This window comes from Panthera onca, chromosome C2, assembly GCF_046562875.1.
Source record: "Panthera onca isolate mPanOnc1 chromosome C2, mPanOnc1 haplotype 2, whole genome shotgun sequence".
Lineage (NCBI taxonomy): Eukaryota > Metazoa > Chordata > Mammalia > Carnivora > Felidae > Panthera > Panthera onca.
The window spans coordinates 120,864,652-120,881,248 of record NC_138347.1 but is presented as its reverse complement, the minus strand read 5'-3'; the positions used below and the strand labels follow the sequence as shown (position 1 = coordinate 120,881,248).

General features: G+C 41.1%; 1 protein-coding gene and 1 long non-coding RNA gene across 4 annotated transcripts in view; one reads left to right on the top strand and one right to left on the bottom strand.

The window, feature by feature from the left end:
- The window catches only part of LOC144612778 (uncharacterized), a 95,026-nt gene that overhangs the window by 51,172 nt on the left and 27,257 nt on the right, over nt 1-16,597 (top strand). The window lies entirely within an intron of this gene.
- Nucleotides 1,976-10,875, bottom strand: PAQR9 (progestin and adipoQ receptor family member 9). 3 transcript variants are annotated; one of them, XM_060638864.3, is made up of 2 exons: nt 9,967-10,875; nt 1,976-9,089 (listed from the first exon to the last, which is right to left on the bottom strand). In XM_060638864.3, the coding sequence occupies exon 2, from the start codon at nt 8,933-8,935 to the stop codon at nt 7,802-7,804; it is 1,134 nt and encodes a 377-aa protein (XP_060494847.1). In that variant the 5' UTR covers nt 8,936-9,089; nt 9,967-10,875; the 3' UTR covers nt 1,976-7,801. The 3 variants fall into 3 exon arrangements, with proteins under 3 accessions (XP_060494847.1, XP_060494848.1, XP_060494849.1); XM_060638865.3 differs by lacking the exon at nt 9,967-10,875 and adding an exon at nt 9,392-9,614; XM_060638866.3 differs by lacking the exon at nt 9,967-10,875 and adding an exon at nt 9,474-9,614.

The window sequence follows — 16,597 nt, the reverse complement described above, 5'->3', positions numbered from 1 at the left end:
AGCTCCACTCCATGTGTCCACTCAGGGTTACATTTGGGCTTCCCTGAGGTTATATCACAGACCTTAATAACTGAAGGTAGACCTCCTTTGCTAGGGTTATTTGGGACAGAGATACCAGAAATTCACACACATCACCAGGGTTCTGGGACAGGCCGCATTGCCCAGAAGTCCATGGACCACGTGTGCCTTGAAATATAGGGATGAGAGGAAAAGCTTCATTATCTGTGTTGTATAAGCATTTTCTTAGATGATACAGTTTCAAAGTAACTCATGAATTTTCTCTTTTCATTTAACTAAAATTGTAACAATATGCTAAGGGTGCTTCTTCAGGGCTTACATTAGAAACTTAAATTCTTTCCCTCTACCTGCTGATTTTTGTAAGAAGGATGTTTTTTCCTGTTATGTGTATTAATATTATACACACTTACTATTAATTTAAGAATTATTTGTTTGCTGAAGGCATATAAATACAGTCCTCAACATTATGCTTACAAATAATTTATTCTTATTTCATACATTTGTTTTTCAGCAAAAAATACATAGTTATATTATTTTACAGAATTCCATGTTCAAGATCATAAAGGAACAATTGTCTCAGAAAACCCAAATCATAGCAAACTATACAAGAGAAATGAATCACAATTTTGTTAGCTACATGCACAGAATTGACCAAAGTGATATCTACTTTTATAGATTATTTTATCAGGTAATGTGGAATTATGATTAAATAATGCTTCTCTGGTAGAGTACATTAATGATTTCAAACCACATTGCAGTCCCTGTGTGGAAGTTCACACATCCTGAGAAGCCTCTCTACCTGGCTAAATACAGCTGTTTAGGATGTAGGTGATGGCTGGAGTCAGGTAGCCTAAGAAGAATTAATTTAGCAAGCAGTGGGATCTTTCAGTTTCTTCATACCTGCATTATCTTTTACTCCTTTCTCCCTCCATTATCACCATTAAATGAACTTAAAAAAAAAAATACTGACATAAGAATGTCTCTATTTGGTCACTGTGAAATCTACCCTCTACCTCTGACCTGAGGAAAAAAGGAGTATGGCCTTCAATTAATGCCCTTTACTGCCAAAGGGAACCTGTTGGTTGTACATTCTTGTAAATCCGAGCACAGTAATCATATTTAAATCCTTGGTTTGGAAATGGATGAACCTAGTAAGGCAGATGGTTTGACAAGGCCTAAATACACACGGAATCCTTTTAGAAACCTTTTGTCTTCAAGGCTGAGGTTGTGGAACGCAAAGCCTTCCAGGGTGGTGGGAATGGCCTGGGAGAGGGCTGAAATGAGTTCAGAGCTACCACATGCTTTATGCAGATAAAAGAGCAGCCACAGGGTCGTCCCCAGCCCTGCAATGCAGACAGCCCTTGCCTGATGTGTGTAACGATGGCAGGGGGCTCTACGCTCCTTTTCCACTCCAAAGAAATGAGGAGCATGTCAGGGCTGTACGTTTCCTGGCTACATCATTAGCTGTGGTTATACCCTCATCAAAGTGAACTGTGCTTCATTCCTTTACTGCCTGGGTACTCAGTTGCTTACAATAATTTTGCTCATAGCCTCCATAAAAGAAAATCAACCTGGTAGAAAAGTAGACGTTCTGTGTTAAGCCTTGCTGGGAGAGTGAATTTAATGAAGTTTCTAACTAGAATTTTTAAAAGAGTTTTAATTTAGCCTTGTTACACACCCATAACATATCTGACCTGTTTCCTTCTTTTTTAAAAAGTTTTTTTTTTTTTTTTTTACCTTTCTTTAAACTATACATTATTTACATTTTTAAAGACCTACTAGGTCTTTATCATTTGGGTAAGAGCTCAAGGTGATTAAACTCCCAAGACAAAAATGAGGCTTTCCAAAAAGCGCTGGTTCTCATCTATGTGCTAAGGCCTGTTTTTACAAACAAATTGCTATTATAAACTTTTAAAATATAAAATTAGAATACTTCTTTAAAATGTTTTCCTATTAATTTTCTTTTTTTTTTTTTTTTTTTTTGCATCCAGCATATTAAAAACAGATTATGCTTTCTAACTGGATGTGGAACTAAAAGAAAAAATGAAATTAATGTGTCCCTGTACTCCCCTCATCTAGAAACAAAGGTTTATTTACATGGTGTCCTTTCTCAATGTTGTGGTGAGCTGTGAGGAGGAGTAGGGCCATTTCTCCAGCATGGTTAAATAACCATCTGCAGACCCCTCCACTCCTCCTTGAGTGCTTATTGCATATTTTAGGTGGAGCTGTAAGGCATGAGAAAGGTGGCCTGCCCCTTTTACACATTCAAGAATAATTTTGCACATTCAAGAAATATTCCTTGAGGAATGCCATGTTTGGAATAGCTTTCAGAGATAGGTTAAGAACAAAAAATATTAAGGATCATGCATAACATTTAGATGCACAATACATTGGGGAGTGTTTTCCAAAGTTCAAATGAAAGGCTATTTTCCATTGAGTTAAATAGTAAATAAGTGATCATTTTGTTGCATATGTATTCAAAGCTTTCACATCCTGCCAGAGTTAACAGCCAAATGAGCATTCTTGGCCTCTGACCTATAAATAAATACTCTAATTCTGCAACTTGCTCACAGACTCTTAAGAAGCTGTTCTAAAAGAAAAAAGCCCACAAACTGGTTAGAAATCTGCAAACCAGAAACACAATACATTTGTCCTTTTAAAACAACAACAAAAATTTGCATTCAATTTTTAGAATAGTAACTAAGAAGAACTGACATCCATTTTCACAATTAAGAGAGAACTATTCATAGTATTGAAGAAGGAATAAAATCTTCACCAGGAAGGTGTGTGGCCTATCACATTGGAATATAGTAGTGCTCAGCTTAAACCAATGAAAGCCTTCTTTTTTCAGTTTGTCTAGGCTTGTTTGCTTTTCGTCAGGCAATTTATGTCAGAGGATATTGGCAATCCTTTAAAGAGATGATTTGAAAGGTGATTTACAATTGGCTGGTGCTATCCCCTAATGCCTTTTTGCCTTACGTTCTAATTTTTATGGAAACAAATTAAGGACATTAAGCTAGGGGTAAGTGTACTACTCGAAATGTACCTTGGCACTGGTGCTCAAGTCAAAAGCTACAGGATGTGATTAGGCTGCCAAATAGAATTCCTTGCCTGTCCATTTGAGTGCTAACCCCATGCGAGTTCACATGCTTTTCTAGGGACAAAACTTAAAACTCAGGAGAAATTGTCCATAGTTGAACTTGCTGTCCCATTGTAACTCTTTGAGTCTAATCCTCCTTGTTCTCCCCATCTCATGCCTTCTTCCTATCTTTTCCACATCTGATACTTTTTCTTTATAATTTACTCTAGATCAATTTTTTTCTAAGACTTGTTTTATAGATTACAACACAATGACCTTAAAAGAAGAAAAGGTTAAAGAACGTCAGTTAATCTTTGGAGATTTAAGCTCATACTTTTAAAACTTAAGTTATGTTATCTATGAAATTCAGACACTTAATGACATCACACTCTAGGCACTTTGGATGAAACTTGCTTCATAATGACATGAATACTATTAACCACCCCAAAAGTGGTTGTGATTAGTATCTCTATTAGTAGTGATGATAAAATTTCCAACCCTTTCTATGTACATATGCCTGCTATCCCTTCACCTGCAATGTAATTAAATTTTTAAATTATTTTTAATAATAAAATTCACATAGGCCTAGGAGCAGACAGGAAAAAAAAAAGAGAGAAAGGAAAGAAATTGATTCTGGGTAAGTTAGCATGTTAATTGAAATAAGATTCTATGCATTGCTCTTATGCTAACCGAAAGGAGAAAAGAACCAAACTGTAATAATATGGATGGATCCTTGACCAATGTCTTCTATGCAGTAGGTGCTCAATGATTATTAAAAGGATTACATGAACAAATGTGGAAATCAACTCAAAAGATACTGACAGGGTAAAGTCAGCATGGTAGATGTTAATAGATGAAGAACAATCCAAGATGATAAAAACTATTTACCTGGTAACATTCTGTTTAAGATTTTTGTAATCTAAATTCAAGGGTAACCACATCTCACTTCACTGTTTTACAATTATAAATTATATACCTGTATCCATATACATCTCCAATTAGTGTCTGTGTGCTTGGCCAGGCATCGTAGCCATGCAAACTAGCAAAAAACACTCAGCTGAGCACACAGCCATCTCCACATTCTAATGCCAGTTTGAAAACTTCATTCTGTGCCTTGGTAGAACCTCGAAATGGAGATAATTCCTACTGTACCTGTCTCCTACTATAGCTTTGAGCAGATTAACCAAATAAAACTGAGAAGAGATTTGAAGGTAACAATCCCTGTTCTTTATTGCTGGGAGCCTTCAGATTCAGCACCAAATCAGAAAAAATAAAAATCACCTCCATCCCCCCAATTCTGCATTCTTAGAAATGATTCCCCTGAAGTGGCATGATGAATTAGGCTAAATGGTTTTTCACTGCAAGCACTTAAGGGTAGGATTTATGAATGGAAACATGTGAAGGCCACTCTGGCCAGCTCTGAAGCCCCATACTTTCTTCCTGGGCTATTTATAGAAAGTGTATGGCCAGTGGAAAAGATCACGTTTATTTTTACAAGCCAGTCATGACATGACCAAAAAACTCACTTCTCTCTGGGAAGGTCATCCCTTTCACCTGAGGGTGTAGTTGCAAGGACATGGAAGAAAGGAACCCCCTTTAGCCAACCCACTCAGCTGAGTCAGCCCGAGACCAGCCCCCAAGGTGACAGGCTCTGAAGTCAGACCCCCTCATTTCCCAGGCATGACTTTATGACGCTGCTCCTTGAGATGTCATCGAGATCATGACTAACAAGTAAAAATAAAATGTATTACATAATCTGCTTCAAAATTCCACTGGCAAAATAGGTTTTGCAGAGATAATGGAGTACATTCTTATTTATCATTTGTTCTACATTTCAAACAGCTGAACACAATAAAGCAAAACTGAATTCTAATGGATATGGCAAAATGGGGAATGTCAAAGATATTTTTTAAAGATATTTTATTCTGACTGCCATGTTACCCCTGAAATATGTAATAATATACCTGGCTAGTTCCATGCAAATGGAAACTCAGTAAATATTTGCTGCTTCTAAAATATCATCATTCATCTGGACAGAAATCTGATATAATTTAGCAAATAACATACATAGTTTCACAAATCATCCCTGGTCCTTTATAGCATATATGGTATCTATTTGCAAATATGAAGTGAAGTCAAACCATTGTTTTCCACCAGAATGTCCTTTTATCAATATTATATGTGGTACATAAAAACTAAGATGGAATGAGGGAAAGCAAAGTGGAGGAAGGAAAAGGCAAAGGGAAGGAAAGTGAGTCCTCATTCACTCTGGGACATACGGGGTACTGAAAACTTTCAGGGGAAAACTGTGTCACCTTACTGGGCTCATGCATCATAATCACTTGAAAATGATATGGGTATAAATTTATCCTTAAGTGGCCTCTGTTTAAGGACAAAGACACAGGGCAAGAAGATAATTCTATTTGTAGACCCAGAACATCTCCTACAAAAGTTTAAAATGACAAATATGGGGTTTATTTCTTGTTCTCAAACTCATGGACCCTTTTTAGAATCTGTCCCTTGAAAGTTCCATCTGAAAGGGGAGGTCCCATTTTACAAGGAAGCTACCAAACACTCTTCGACCTGTTTCTCTAGCTTCCACACTAACATTCTTTGGAGCTCTAGAAGAGACAGCAATGACATGCAAATAAGTTTGCATGTGGAAATATCCTGATTTCCACAACTGTCCTTGAATACATGCACTGAGTTAAGTTATAGCTGAGGAAAAACATCTGTGCTAGGCACAAATTCTCAGCCTCTATCACCTAAGGGGAACCTCCTTGCACTCTGCATAAGATTGGACAGACACCCATCAGCAAATGTGCAAAGTGTATTTACAATCCCATTAAGAGGTTCTAAATTAAATATAGACATATGTAAAGTTAACTTCTGTGTGCAGATTAACACACAAGAATACTGGTTACTCCAGGGAATTGTGCCAAGCCTCTCTGTTTACAAATACAGTAGAGATTAAAAGCATAAACAAAAACAGATCTTTTTAGGAGATCCAGCCTACCAGTGCTGAGGTAAGTGTTCATCTACCTTATGTGCTTGATCTAAATTATACTATGAAGTCAAGACTCCCCATTCAATGACTTATTTGGCTCTTAACCAAAAGAACTTATCAGGAAGTGTGATAAGTATTTAAATAAGCCACCTCAGTGGTTTTGTGTTAACCTAGAGTTGTTATCTCAAGTACAGGTTATTGTTTATGAGAAATGTCTTAAATAACATCGGCCAATGTTGTTGTTAGGAAGGATCACAGGAGCACATTCACTAATTTTTCAACGACTTAGGGCCACTGCCATTCATTTCCATAGTGGGGATCCAAATGAGACTTCAGGGTTTTAACTATGCAAAGTTAATGTTATTTAACTCAACATTTTCAATTACAACTCAAGTAATATGCTCCCGACTTCCATAATTTAACTGCCTCAGTTATTCCTGCATATTATGTTTTGAATTTTAAGCAAGGATAAATGGCATCGGTGTAGAACAGTTTCCTCTCACCTTCCCCCAATGGCTGCATTAAGAACCACAGCCACTTTAGCGGGTTGACTCCTTCTCTTAGAGAAGTCAAATGCTCTGCAGGTCCCGGTAAGCTACTTCCAGTCCTACCAAAAACTTAAAACCAACACCATCTTCCTTCTCTTCTGGGTAGAATGTTAGACCCTGATTTGCAGTAGTAAGAAAAGCTTATTCTTACTGCTCTCCCCATGCATGAAACTATGTTTGAGGACCGGTCCTTTGGGCATTCCTTCAAAAGGCACATTATTCTAGTGGCAATTTAAATAATTAGAGAAGGAAACAATAAAATCAAAAACAAAACAAAAAATAAGAAAGGTCTTGTGGAATACATTAAAGTAAATTGGAGTCTGGGATATATACAAACCACTGAGCTCCTCAACAATAGTTTAACCAGAGTCCCTAAGGTAGAATAATTCACAGTTGTATCATGACACACATACACCTTCAGAAAACACTTTAAAAAAGTAGTTGAGAATTCTCAAGCAGCTTGCCCTGATGTCCAGTTCAAGTGTATGCAATGCAGAAGGGCTGCAAAATTCAAAACTATGTAACAAAGACAATTCAGTGCATATCACAGGTTTTGATAAATCATGAAAAATCATTGTATATATTACTATTTAAATAACATCTGAGAAACATTTTGAGATAATTAACTTGTGTTCACATTCCATGCATTTTCTAGTAGGTTAAGCCCTGGGTTTGTGTCTTTGTGCCCGTTTCCTACAAAGCTCCATTCTTTTGACAAATCCAAGCATTCCTCAGACTGAAATGGAAGTACCCAACGATTTTGTCTACTTACCCTCTTTACTGCATACTTGACCTCACAAGGGCTACTTGTCATTACCACTGGCACAGAAAGTGACCGGAAAACCGAACTGTTTGGGGTTTTATTTGGGATTTTCTTCACTGCCTCTGGATGTCAGAGACACCACCAGAATTTTTCCAGGGGCAAGAACCAGTGTCCCTCTCCCTCCTGCTGGAACCACCTCCCTCTTCAAAAGCCCCAAGTGCACTGAGACCCCCTTGTTGCATTGGATTTTTTCCCTGTGGTTTTGCAGCACCTTCCTCGAGCAAAGAAGGAAACACAACAAAACTTGAAAACAAACCAACAGTAGCAACAACAGAAACTCCAAACAAATAGGTGGGCAAACCAGCGGCCTCCTCCAAGGCGAAGGTTCACTTTTTACTGCAGAATTCCGAGTTGTTTAGGAACTTCTTGATGACCAGCCCCAGACAGACCACCAGCAGCAGCATGTAACCCACTGTGCCAGAAAAGGTGGGTGCCGCAGGCGGCGCCTTGAGGAATTGGCGCAGGCCCTCCTCCACATAGTACACCTGGTCATAGATACTGAGAAAAGTGAATATGTGGAAGAGCTGGTGGCTGTGGCCAATGATGTCAAAGAGGCCTGGCTGGATGCGCTCGGGGATCTTGCTCACATTGAAGAAGGCGGCCACCACTAGCCAGAAGTAGCGACGATAGAAGTGCACGAAGAGCGTGGGGTTTTCACCGCGCAGGTCAAAGAGCCAGCTCTCGAGCATGATGGGGCAGGCCATGCTGAGCGGCATGACGAAGACAAAAGTGCGAAGCGCGAACGGGTAAGAGCACCAGTCTGTGCGGCTCTTGCAGCAGGCCACCGTGCAGGCCACAGCCAGCACGAAGGCCACGGGCAGCACGAGCGCGCGGTAGGCAGCAATGAGGCGCGTGCAGTCCACGTGCCAGCCCAGGCGCTGCTGCACATACGGTGTCATCACTCTGGCGTCCAACAAGCTCAGGCCCGGCAGCAGATAGTAGTAGTAGGCCACCGTGCTGCCAAAACCGTAGTAGCTGATGGACGCGTAGTCCAGGTAGAAGAAGGCAGCGCGCAGGCGCAGCGACAGGCAGCTGAACACGTGCGCCGTGCAGCTCATGGCGAAGGTCAGCAGCACGCCCGACGCGTAGCACCACAGCGGCAGCAGCCATGGGTGATGGAAGGGCACGTCCTGGCCGCTCAGGAAAAACAGGCGGCAGAACTTGCTCAGGAACAGCAGTAGCGGGATGAAGTGCGTCCAGAAGTTGAGCGTCTCGTTGGTAGGCTTCAGTACCGAGGCTAGGCACTCCTGCGCCGTACATGGCAGCCGCCGGTAGCCCGACAGGATGAAGCACTCCACGAAGTCGTCGGGCACCTCGTCCCAGCGCAGCAGCGGCTTGGCCGATGCTGGGGGGTCCCCGGAGGCGGAGGGATGGGGACGCAAGGCGGCCTCCGAAGCCGCCAAGGTTGTGGCAGGCGGGCCCTTTGTGCCTGCTCCCCGGGGCTGCAGGCGCCGCGGCATGGTGCCTGGGGCTTGGCTAGGTCGCGCACAGGCGACCTCTGGCGCCGGCTCCCGCGCGCTCGGCAGTCCCCGCCGGCCGCCGTCGGAGCCTTTGTGCACGCGCCGGGGGCGTCGCTGCCGATTCAAGAGAAGACCTTATTCTGAGCAGCCCTTCCTAAAAAAATAAAAACAATAATCAGGTTATAAGCAGCGCTGCGACTGGCAGGAGCCCGCGGGCTCGGCGGCGCCTTCGCCAGGCTCCCTGCTACGGGCTCGCGGTCGCCCGCGCTGCGGCAGCGGCGGCGGCGGCGGCGGCGGCAGACTGCTGCGGCAGCGGCGGCGCTGCTGCGGTGACTGGGCATCGCGCGGTGCGGGCGCAGCCGCCGCCGCCGCCGCCGCCGCCGCCGCCGCCGCCCCCGGAGCGGGAGGCGGGGATGTGGGAGCCGAGGCGCTGGAAGGAGGGAGGGACAGGCGCACCGAGGGAGGGCGGGGGCCTCCCCGGCTAGTGTTTCTCAGCCGCCTCGGGGGATAGAGTTGTCCCCTGTCTCGAGTTCCGTACCATCCCCCTTCCTCGGGCCGCAGTAGCCCGAGCTAGCCCCTAAATGATTGATGTGGGGGCAAAGGCAGCGCCAGCGACTCGGCTGAGCGCACCAAGGGCCAGGGTCGACGCCCGGGTTCGAAACCCGACAGCCACTCCGGCGTTCCAGAGGACACTGGGGAGCAGTGTTCTCGGGGGGTGGGGGGGAGCTGGGGCCGCGGGGTTGGGGGGAGGGTGCCTGGAGTTCCAGAGCCTGGGGTGGGCGGAGAGATGCGCTAACAGTAATCTTCGGAGGTGGCGGGGGCAGGGAGCTCCGGAAATCGGGGGCCTTTGAGACCGTGTCTCGATCAGAGCCGTGTCATTGTCAGATACCTGAGACTGCCCCTCTCTTTTCTTGTATGTGGCGTGTGTGCGCGCGCGCTTGCGCGCGGGCGCGCGGGTCCCTTAATCTACACGATAAAAGCCTTAGTTTATTCCTTTTCGTCTAGCGGACTTATTCAGGTGCGTCACTAACCTCCTTTCCTTCGTCCGCATCCTGTCCAAACGAACCGTTCCTAAACCGGCCTCCGGTCGCGCTCACCAACCCTCCGGGGCCGCGGCTCACCCAACCTCGTGTTCTTGTGTCTTTAACTGGGAGTCTGGTTTGGAGCCAAAGTCCAACAACTCAGGGCGGGCTGCTCAAACTCCACGTTTTATTGAAAAATTTCAGATGAAGACCTGCCGATTCAGAAAGCCTCTAACCATCTGAAGCATTTATTGAACAAGGGTTCCCAAGCAGAGCTGTGCCCGAGTCAAGGGCTGATCATAGCATAGCGGAGGGTGTTGATGAGGCAGGACTTAAAGAGAGGAGGTGCGTTCTAGCACGAAATGGAAAGAGAACTAAGACGAATTCGTAGAGACTGGCAGGGGGTGGCTTGGAAAAAGCTGATGCATAATTAACCAGAAGTACCTGGCAGGCTAGGTTGGGTGGATGGAGGCCAGAAGAAAGGAAGTCTGAAGAATCGAAAGACGGTTGTGATGCACTGCGGTGTGAAAGAAAATTTGCCCTTGAGTTTTGTAAAAAGGGGCTTTAAAGCCTGTCTGCTGTAAAATGTTTACCATTTCACAGAAGTTTCTCTTAGTGATGCCCTGGGGGTGTGACTGAGTCTAACTTGAATCACTGACCTGCAATATAGTGTTATGGCAACAAGAGCTAATTTTAAAGGGACCACCCACTGTTCTAAGTGCTTTACGGTTTTCAAATCTTTTAGGTGTTATTTTTCCCCCCTTTGCAGCCTGGGAAATGGAGGCACCACGACCGTAAATAACATGCCCAATTGGTAAAAGGGAGATTTGAACCCAGGCAATCTGCTTCTAGATCTCATGCACTTAAACCAGAACATCCGACGACTTGCTTTGCGCAAAGAAAACTAGGAGGGAAGGACAGTTTGATTTAGGAAAAGGCTTTCATTTTCATTTTATAAATGAAAGGCTACCTTCATGGTTACAGCAAATCCTTTAAGTAGGTCAAGGAAGATTTACTTAGTGGCTCAAGAAGAACTTAAATTATTGATAAGAATTATTTATAACTGAGATATCATTCAATGCTTTAAATTTCTAAAATTACTTAAAGGTATTAGAACATTCTCTATAGAAGTTTCAGCCTTCTCTCTTTTTAAAAAAATGTTTTCTGCTAGTAACTGACTTAGCAAACTCTTACACAACTAGGCTAAAGGTACATTTTGGTCTTGTATCTTTATTGAGCAATCACCAATTCCTGATTAATGAATTTCAAATAAATGAGATTTTGCTGTAGTTACTCAACTAGTGTTTTGTTTTAGTATTTTTTATTTTTCCACTGTAGTCTTATTGTTTTAAAGCAAATTTAAATTTAAAACAATTTAAAGCAAATTTCCTTTAACATCTGGACTAAAGACCCATGCTAATTTGTAAAAGGGATTAAGATTTAGACATTTATAAATCAATCCTGGGATTATAATTCAATCCTGGGAATGAATAACTTGAATCTGGGGCAGGGTAGGAAAAATAATTTCATACTTTCTTTGTACTCCACAAACAACCTAAGCTGTTACCAATCTTTTAGTTGCATAATCAGCTCACTTAATTGGGGAAAATATAATAGTTCACACTGAGTGAAATAATGGAATTGACTATAAATGAATGTGTGAAAACTCTAGTTAGAGAAAATCATATTTATTTTATGACTGAGAGTGGTGAGACTGGCTATAATAAACTATGATATTCACTAAAACACTCAGTTTTACAAAGTCAAAACATCTGAAACCTAACTTTCAGAAAGCCTTTATGATTTCTGCTTTTCTCTTTTCTCTTCCGTCTTCGACTCCACATGAGGCACAAGATCAACTGATGCCATGGACTGGTGTCATCAAAGCTCTTTGGTTCCAACCCAGACATCTGTCTTTGCTATACCTTGACAAAGTCAAGTAAAAAAGATCTAAGGAGTCAGCAAAACTGACCTAACTTATTAAAAAAAACAAACCGAACCAAACCCAGTATAATGACTTTTCCGTAATTACTACCAATCTTTAGAAATAATTTTCCATAAGTTTTTTTTTTGAGATATCAAAATGTGTACCCCAAACCCTACCCAGGCTAGGTTTTGTGGTTTAACTCCAGTCAGCTAACTGCCTCTTGTCAGTGAGAACCACTCTCACACCCCATGGGCTTGGCTAAACAGATAGAAGCAGCCGGCTGACTGCCATTCCCTAAAGGTTCACTGGGAGATAAGGCATCTCTAAGGTAACCAGAACTGACTACCGAGTTCTTGATGAGAGGAATCACCAAGTATTACATTGGAATGCCAGTGCCAGCGTTTAGAGGCAGAACACAGCCAGTTCTCCCAACTGAAAGCTTATCAAACCAAGACCACAAATGTTTTTTTGTAGTTCTGTAGAGGCTATGTACATTTGGGTGCTGAGTGGTCCCCACTGCAGAATGCAATCATATACAGGAACTGTAGCAAACTGGACAACTGTTTTTTCCCCATGTGGTTGCTTTGGTGATGTTTTTAAAGACCAATTTATAGGCTTATTTGTGTTTCTCTCTACAGTCATAAGATGAAGCATATATAAAAAAATCCACAGCAAATTTGATGTTCCCTAGTAGGGACAGTGAGCTTTTTGTAAAGCCTGCAGAAAAACAACAACAACAACAACAACAACAACAACCATATGCTATGATATTTGCTAATTATATATCTGTTTTTGCAGGAAATAATTTTTTTCCTAGTCTAATTTTTAACCCAAACTAATCAACTGACCAAACAAAACCCACTGTGGACCCAGTACCCAGGATTCTGTATAAAAAGAACTCTGTAAAGTTCAGTCCTTCTCCTCATAATATACAGTCTAAACAAAGTGCTTCCCTTCCCTCAAATTGAAAATAGTCATAGTGTTGTCATCCAAACTCATCCAGGTCAGATACAGTCACTACCAGATTATAGAGTCTGAACTTCCTAATGGTGGAAAACCTTCTGGCAGTGGCATCAGATGTAACTATGGCAACCTTGGAAGAAAAGTGCAATCTGCAGGCCAGGCAGAAGTCTGGAAGCTAGAGTGAGAGTGGTGGGGACACTGAGTTCTTATCTGGCACTATTCCTGCCTATTCACTGACATGGTGACAAAGTTCTCTTTTGAAGAAAAGCGGTGGGAGACTTGTAGAGGGTGTGTTTCCCCTTTGAGCTTCTATGCAGGGAATGACAACTCCATACTCCCCTTTCTCCCACAAGTTCACCTGTTCTGTATTACTGGTCTCCAAAGTGGGATGCCCAAGAAGACTGATTAAGGTGAATAATAAAATATTACAACTTCTGTTTCAAAATCCTTTTCAATGTCTCTACTCTGTGAAGGTTTATGATATACTTACTATGTCGTACATGGAAGTGATTTGTAAATAACATGTTGGGGCAGGTGGACAGGTCAAGACACTTTGGCCAATAAGGGTACGCCATCCATGCTATTGACCCCACACTGTAGAGTCCATGCCTCTTGTTTGTCTAACTTGCTTCCATCCATTCTCCCAGGTCTAGGATGGACTCCCTTTTCTTGCCTCTCAGGTCACTGGAAAAGGTGTTTGGAGGTCCTCATCTGTCACCCAGTAGCCCCTAAGCTGTGAACAGACCTACCCAAGCCTTCATTCAGCCCTCCCACAGCTTCCCTAAGCTAGGATGGCAGTCTCCATTTGAGGGTTATTTCTCCCAATTCTGCCCTTCCTGTTTCCTTGTCTTTCTATAAAGGCATTATATTTACACGTTCTATTCATCTAAATTCAGAGTTATCCTTTGGGTAGGAGACTAACATAGGCTGTTGGCTTGCTTTTGATAGGGCCTTTTAGGTAGCATTCATTAATTTAACCTTAGAAGCAGTTATACAAGTGTGTAAGATAGATCATTGAGTTCCTGCTCCTAATAACTTATGAACAGTTTTCTTTGAAACACAGTGCTTTGCACATGCTAAGCACACACCACATATTTGTAGGTGGAGAAATTATTGTCAGTACTGTAAGCCTTTAAAAGATTAGAATTTAGGGTCCTAGAATCTTAGAATAGGGATGTCACATATCCTTGTGAGTCATCTAGTCCAACTGTCTTCCCATTTATAATAGTCTGAATACAGTATTCAGATTATCTTTAAAATTTTCAGAATACACTTTGCAAGGTGAATATGAACTACTTCCATTTTCAGACAAGAACTGAGAGGCTCAGAGATGTTCAGCAGCTGGGTAGCAAAGCCGGAGTCAAACTTTACTAATTCCAAACTCCCCACTCTTTCCTTTACAGGGCACCTCTTCCTGAGTGGTTATTGTATAGCTAGGCTTGAACGTCTCCAGTAAAGGTGACTTATTATTTCATATAGTCTCTCCTTCTACTTTCAGTTTTTTAACTTGTTTGAAAACGTTGCAAATAATTAAATGAGCACAACTGATGAGAATAAAGCACAGTTGTATCGCGGCTCAAAGCTCAACCATAATTATTATTGAATGTGGTTACCAATTGGATCTGGTTAGAAAGTCCCTGAAAAGAATGATGCCAAATAAAGCATGTGTGCATGCACTGTGTGACAGCTGGATATTGATCAGGCATGGCTGGAAGGTACATTTCATATAAAGAGCATTTTCCTGTAAACAAATAACATCTGATGTTACCAGGGGGCTTGCCATACCCTAGATCTCTGCAAAGAGGCAAATAGCCAGTTCCATGATTCATAGATGATCCCTGCATTTAGCACAATATTATTGATTACAGCAATATGTTAATATGGAAAGGAAAATATTCTGCTATATTACTGCATACTTAACATCAAAGAGAAAGCATCTCAATCATTGGACTCTGGGCCTTGAGCTCACCTGCCATTAGGTTCCATTTTGGTTTTGTTCCTCTTAAAAACTAAAACAAAATTTTTATTGATGTATAACTGATATTAGTTTCAGGTGTAAAATATAATGATTTGTTATTTGTACATATTGGGAAATAAATCTTCTTAACATTTGTCATCATATATAGTTATAAAATTTTTTTTTCTTGTGATGAGGACTTTTAAGATTGACTCTTAGAAACTTGCAGATATGCAATACAGTATTCACTATAGTTACCATACTGCATATTACATCCCCATGACTTATTTATTTTATAACTGAAAGTTTGTACCTTGGACCCTCTTTACCCATTTTGCCCACCCTCTACCTTCTGCCTCTGTCAACCACCAATTCGTTCTTTGTATCTGTGAGCTTGGTTTTTGTTTGGCTTGGTTTGGTTTTAAATTCCACATATAAGTGAGGGCTTATCCTATTTGCCTTCCTCTGTCTGACTTATTTCACTCAGCATCATGCCCTTAACTTCTATCCATCTTGTTGTAAATGGCAAGATTTCATTCTTTTTTATGACTGAGTAGTATTTCATATATATATATATATATATATATATATATATATATATATACCACATTTTATTTATCCATTCATCTGTCAGTGGACACTTAGGTTATTCACATGTCTTGGTTATTGTCAATAATGCTGCAATGAATATGGGAGTGCAGGTAACTTTTCAAGTTAGTGTTTTTGTTTTCTTCAGATAAATAGGCAGAAATGGAATTGCTGAAACATACAGCATTTCTATTTTTAATTTTTTTAAAATTTATTTATTTATTTATTTGTTTTTTTATTTGTTTATTTATTTATTTTAATTTACATCCAAATTAGTTAGCATATAGTGCAACACTGATTGCAGGGGTAGATTCTTTAATGCCCCTTACCCATTTAGCCCATTCCCCCTCCTGCACCCTCGCCTGTAACCCTCTGTTTGTTCTCCCTGTTTAAGAGTCTCTTCTATTTTGTCCCCCTCCCTGTTTTTATATTATTTTTGCTTCCTTTCCCTTATGTTCATCTGTTCTGTGTCTTAAAGTCCTCATATGAGTGAAGTTATATGATGTTTGTCTTTCTCTGACTAATTTTGCTTAGCATAATACCCTCTAGTTCCATCCACGTAGTTGCAAATGGCAAGATTTAATTCTTTTTGATTGCTGAGTAGTATTCCATTGTGTGTGTATATATATATATATATATATATATATATATACACCACATCTTCTTTATCCATTCATCCATTGATGGACATTTGGGCTCTTTCCATACTTTGGCTATTGTGGATAGTGCTGCTATAAACATTGGGGTGCATGTGTCCCTTCGAAACAGCATACCTGTATCCCTTGAATAAATACCTAGTAGTGCAATTGCTGGGTCATAGTGTAGTTCTATTTTTAGTTTTTTGAGGAACCTCCATACTGTTTTCCACAGTGGCTGCACCAGCTTGCATTCCCATCTATTTTTAATTTTTTGAGGAACTTCCATATAGTTTTCCACAGTGGTTGCACCAATTTACATTCCCACCAATAGAACATAAGCATTGCTTTTTCTCCCAGCGTCACCATTATTTGTTATTTCTTATCTTTTTGATAACAGGTGTGAGATAATATCTCATTGTGGTTTTGATTTGCATTTCCCTGATGATGAGTGATGTTGATATCTTTTCATATACATGTACATTTAGTTTTTTAATGTAATGATTTTTATTTTCTTTGAGGTATAATTTCTTTTTGTTGAAAATATTTATCAGCATAATGTTCCAGGTG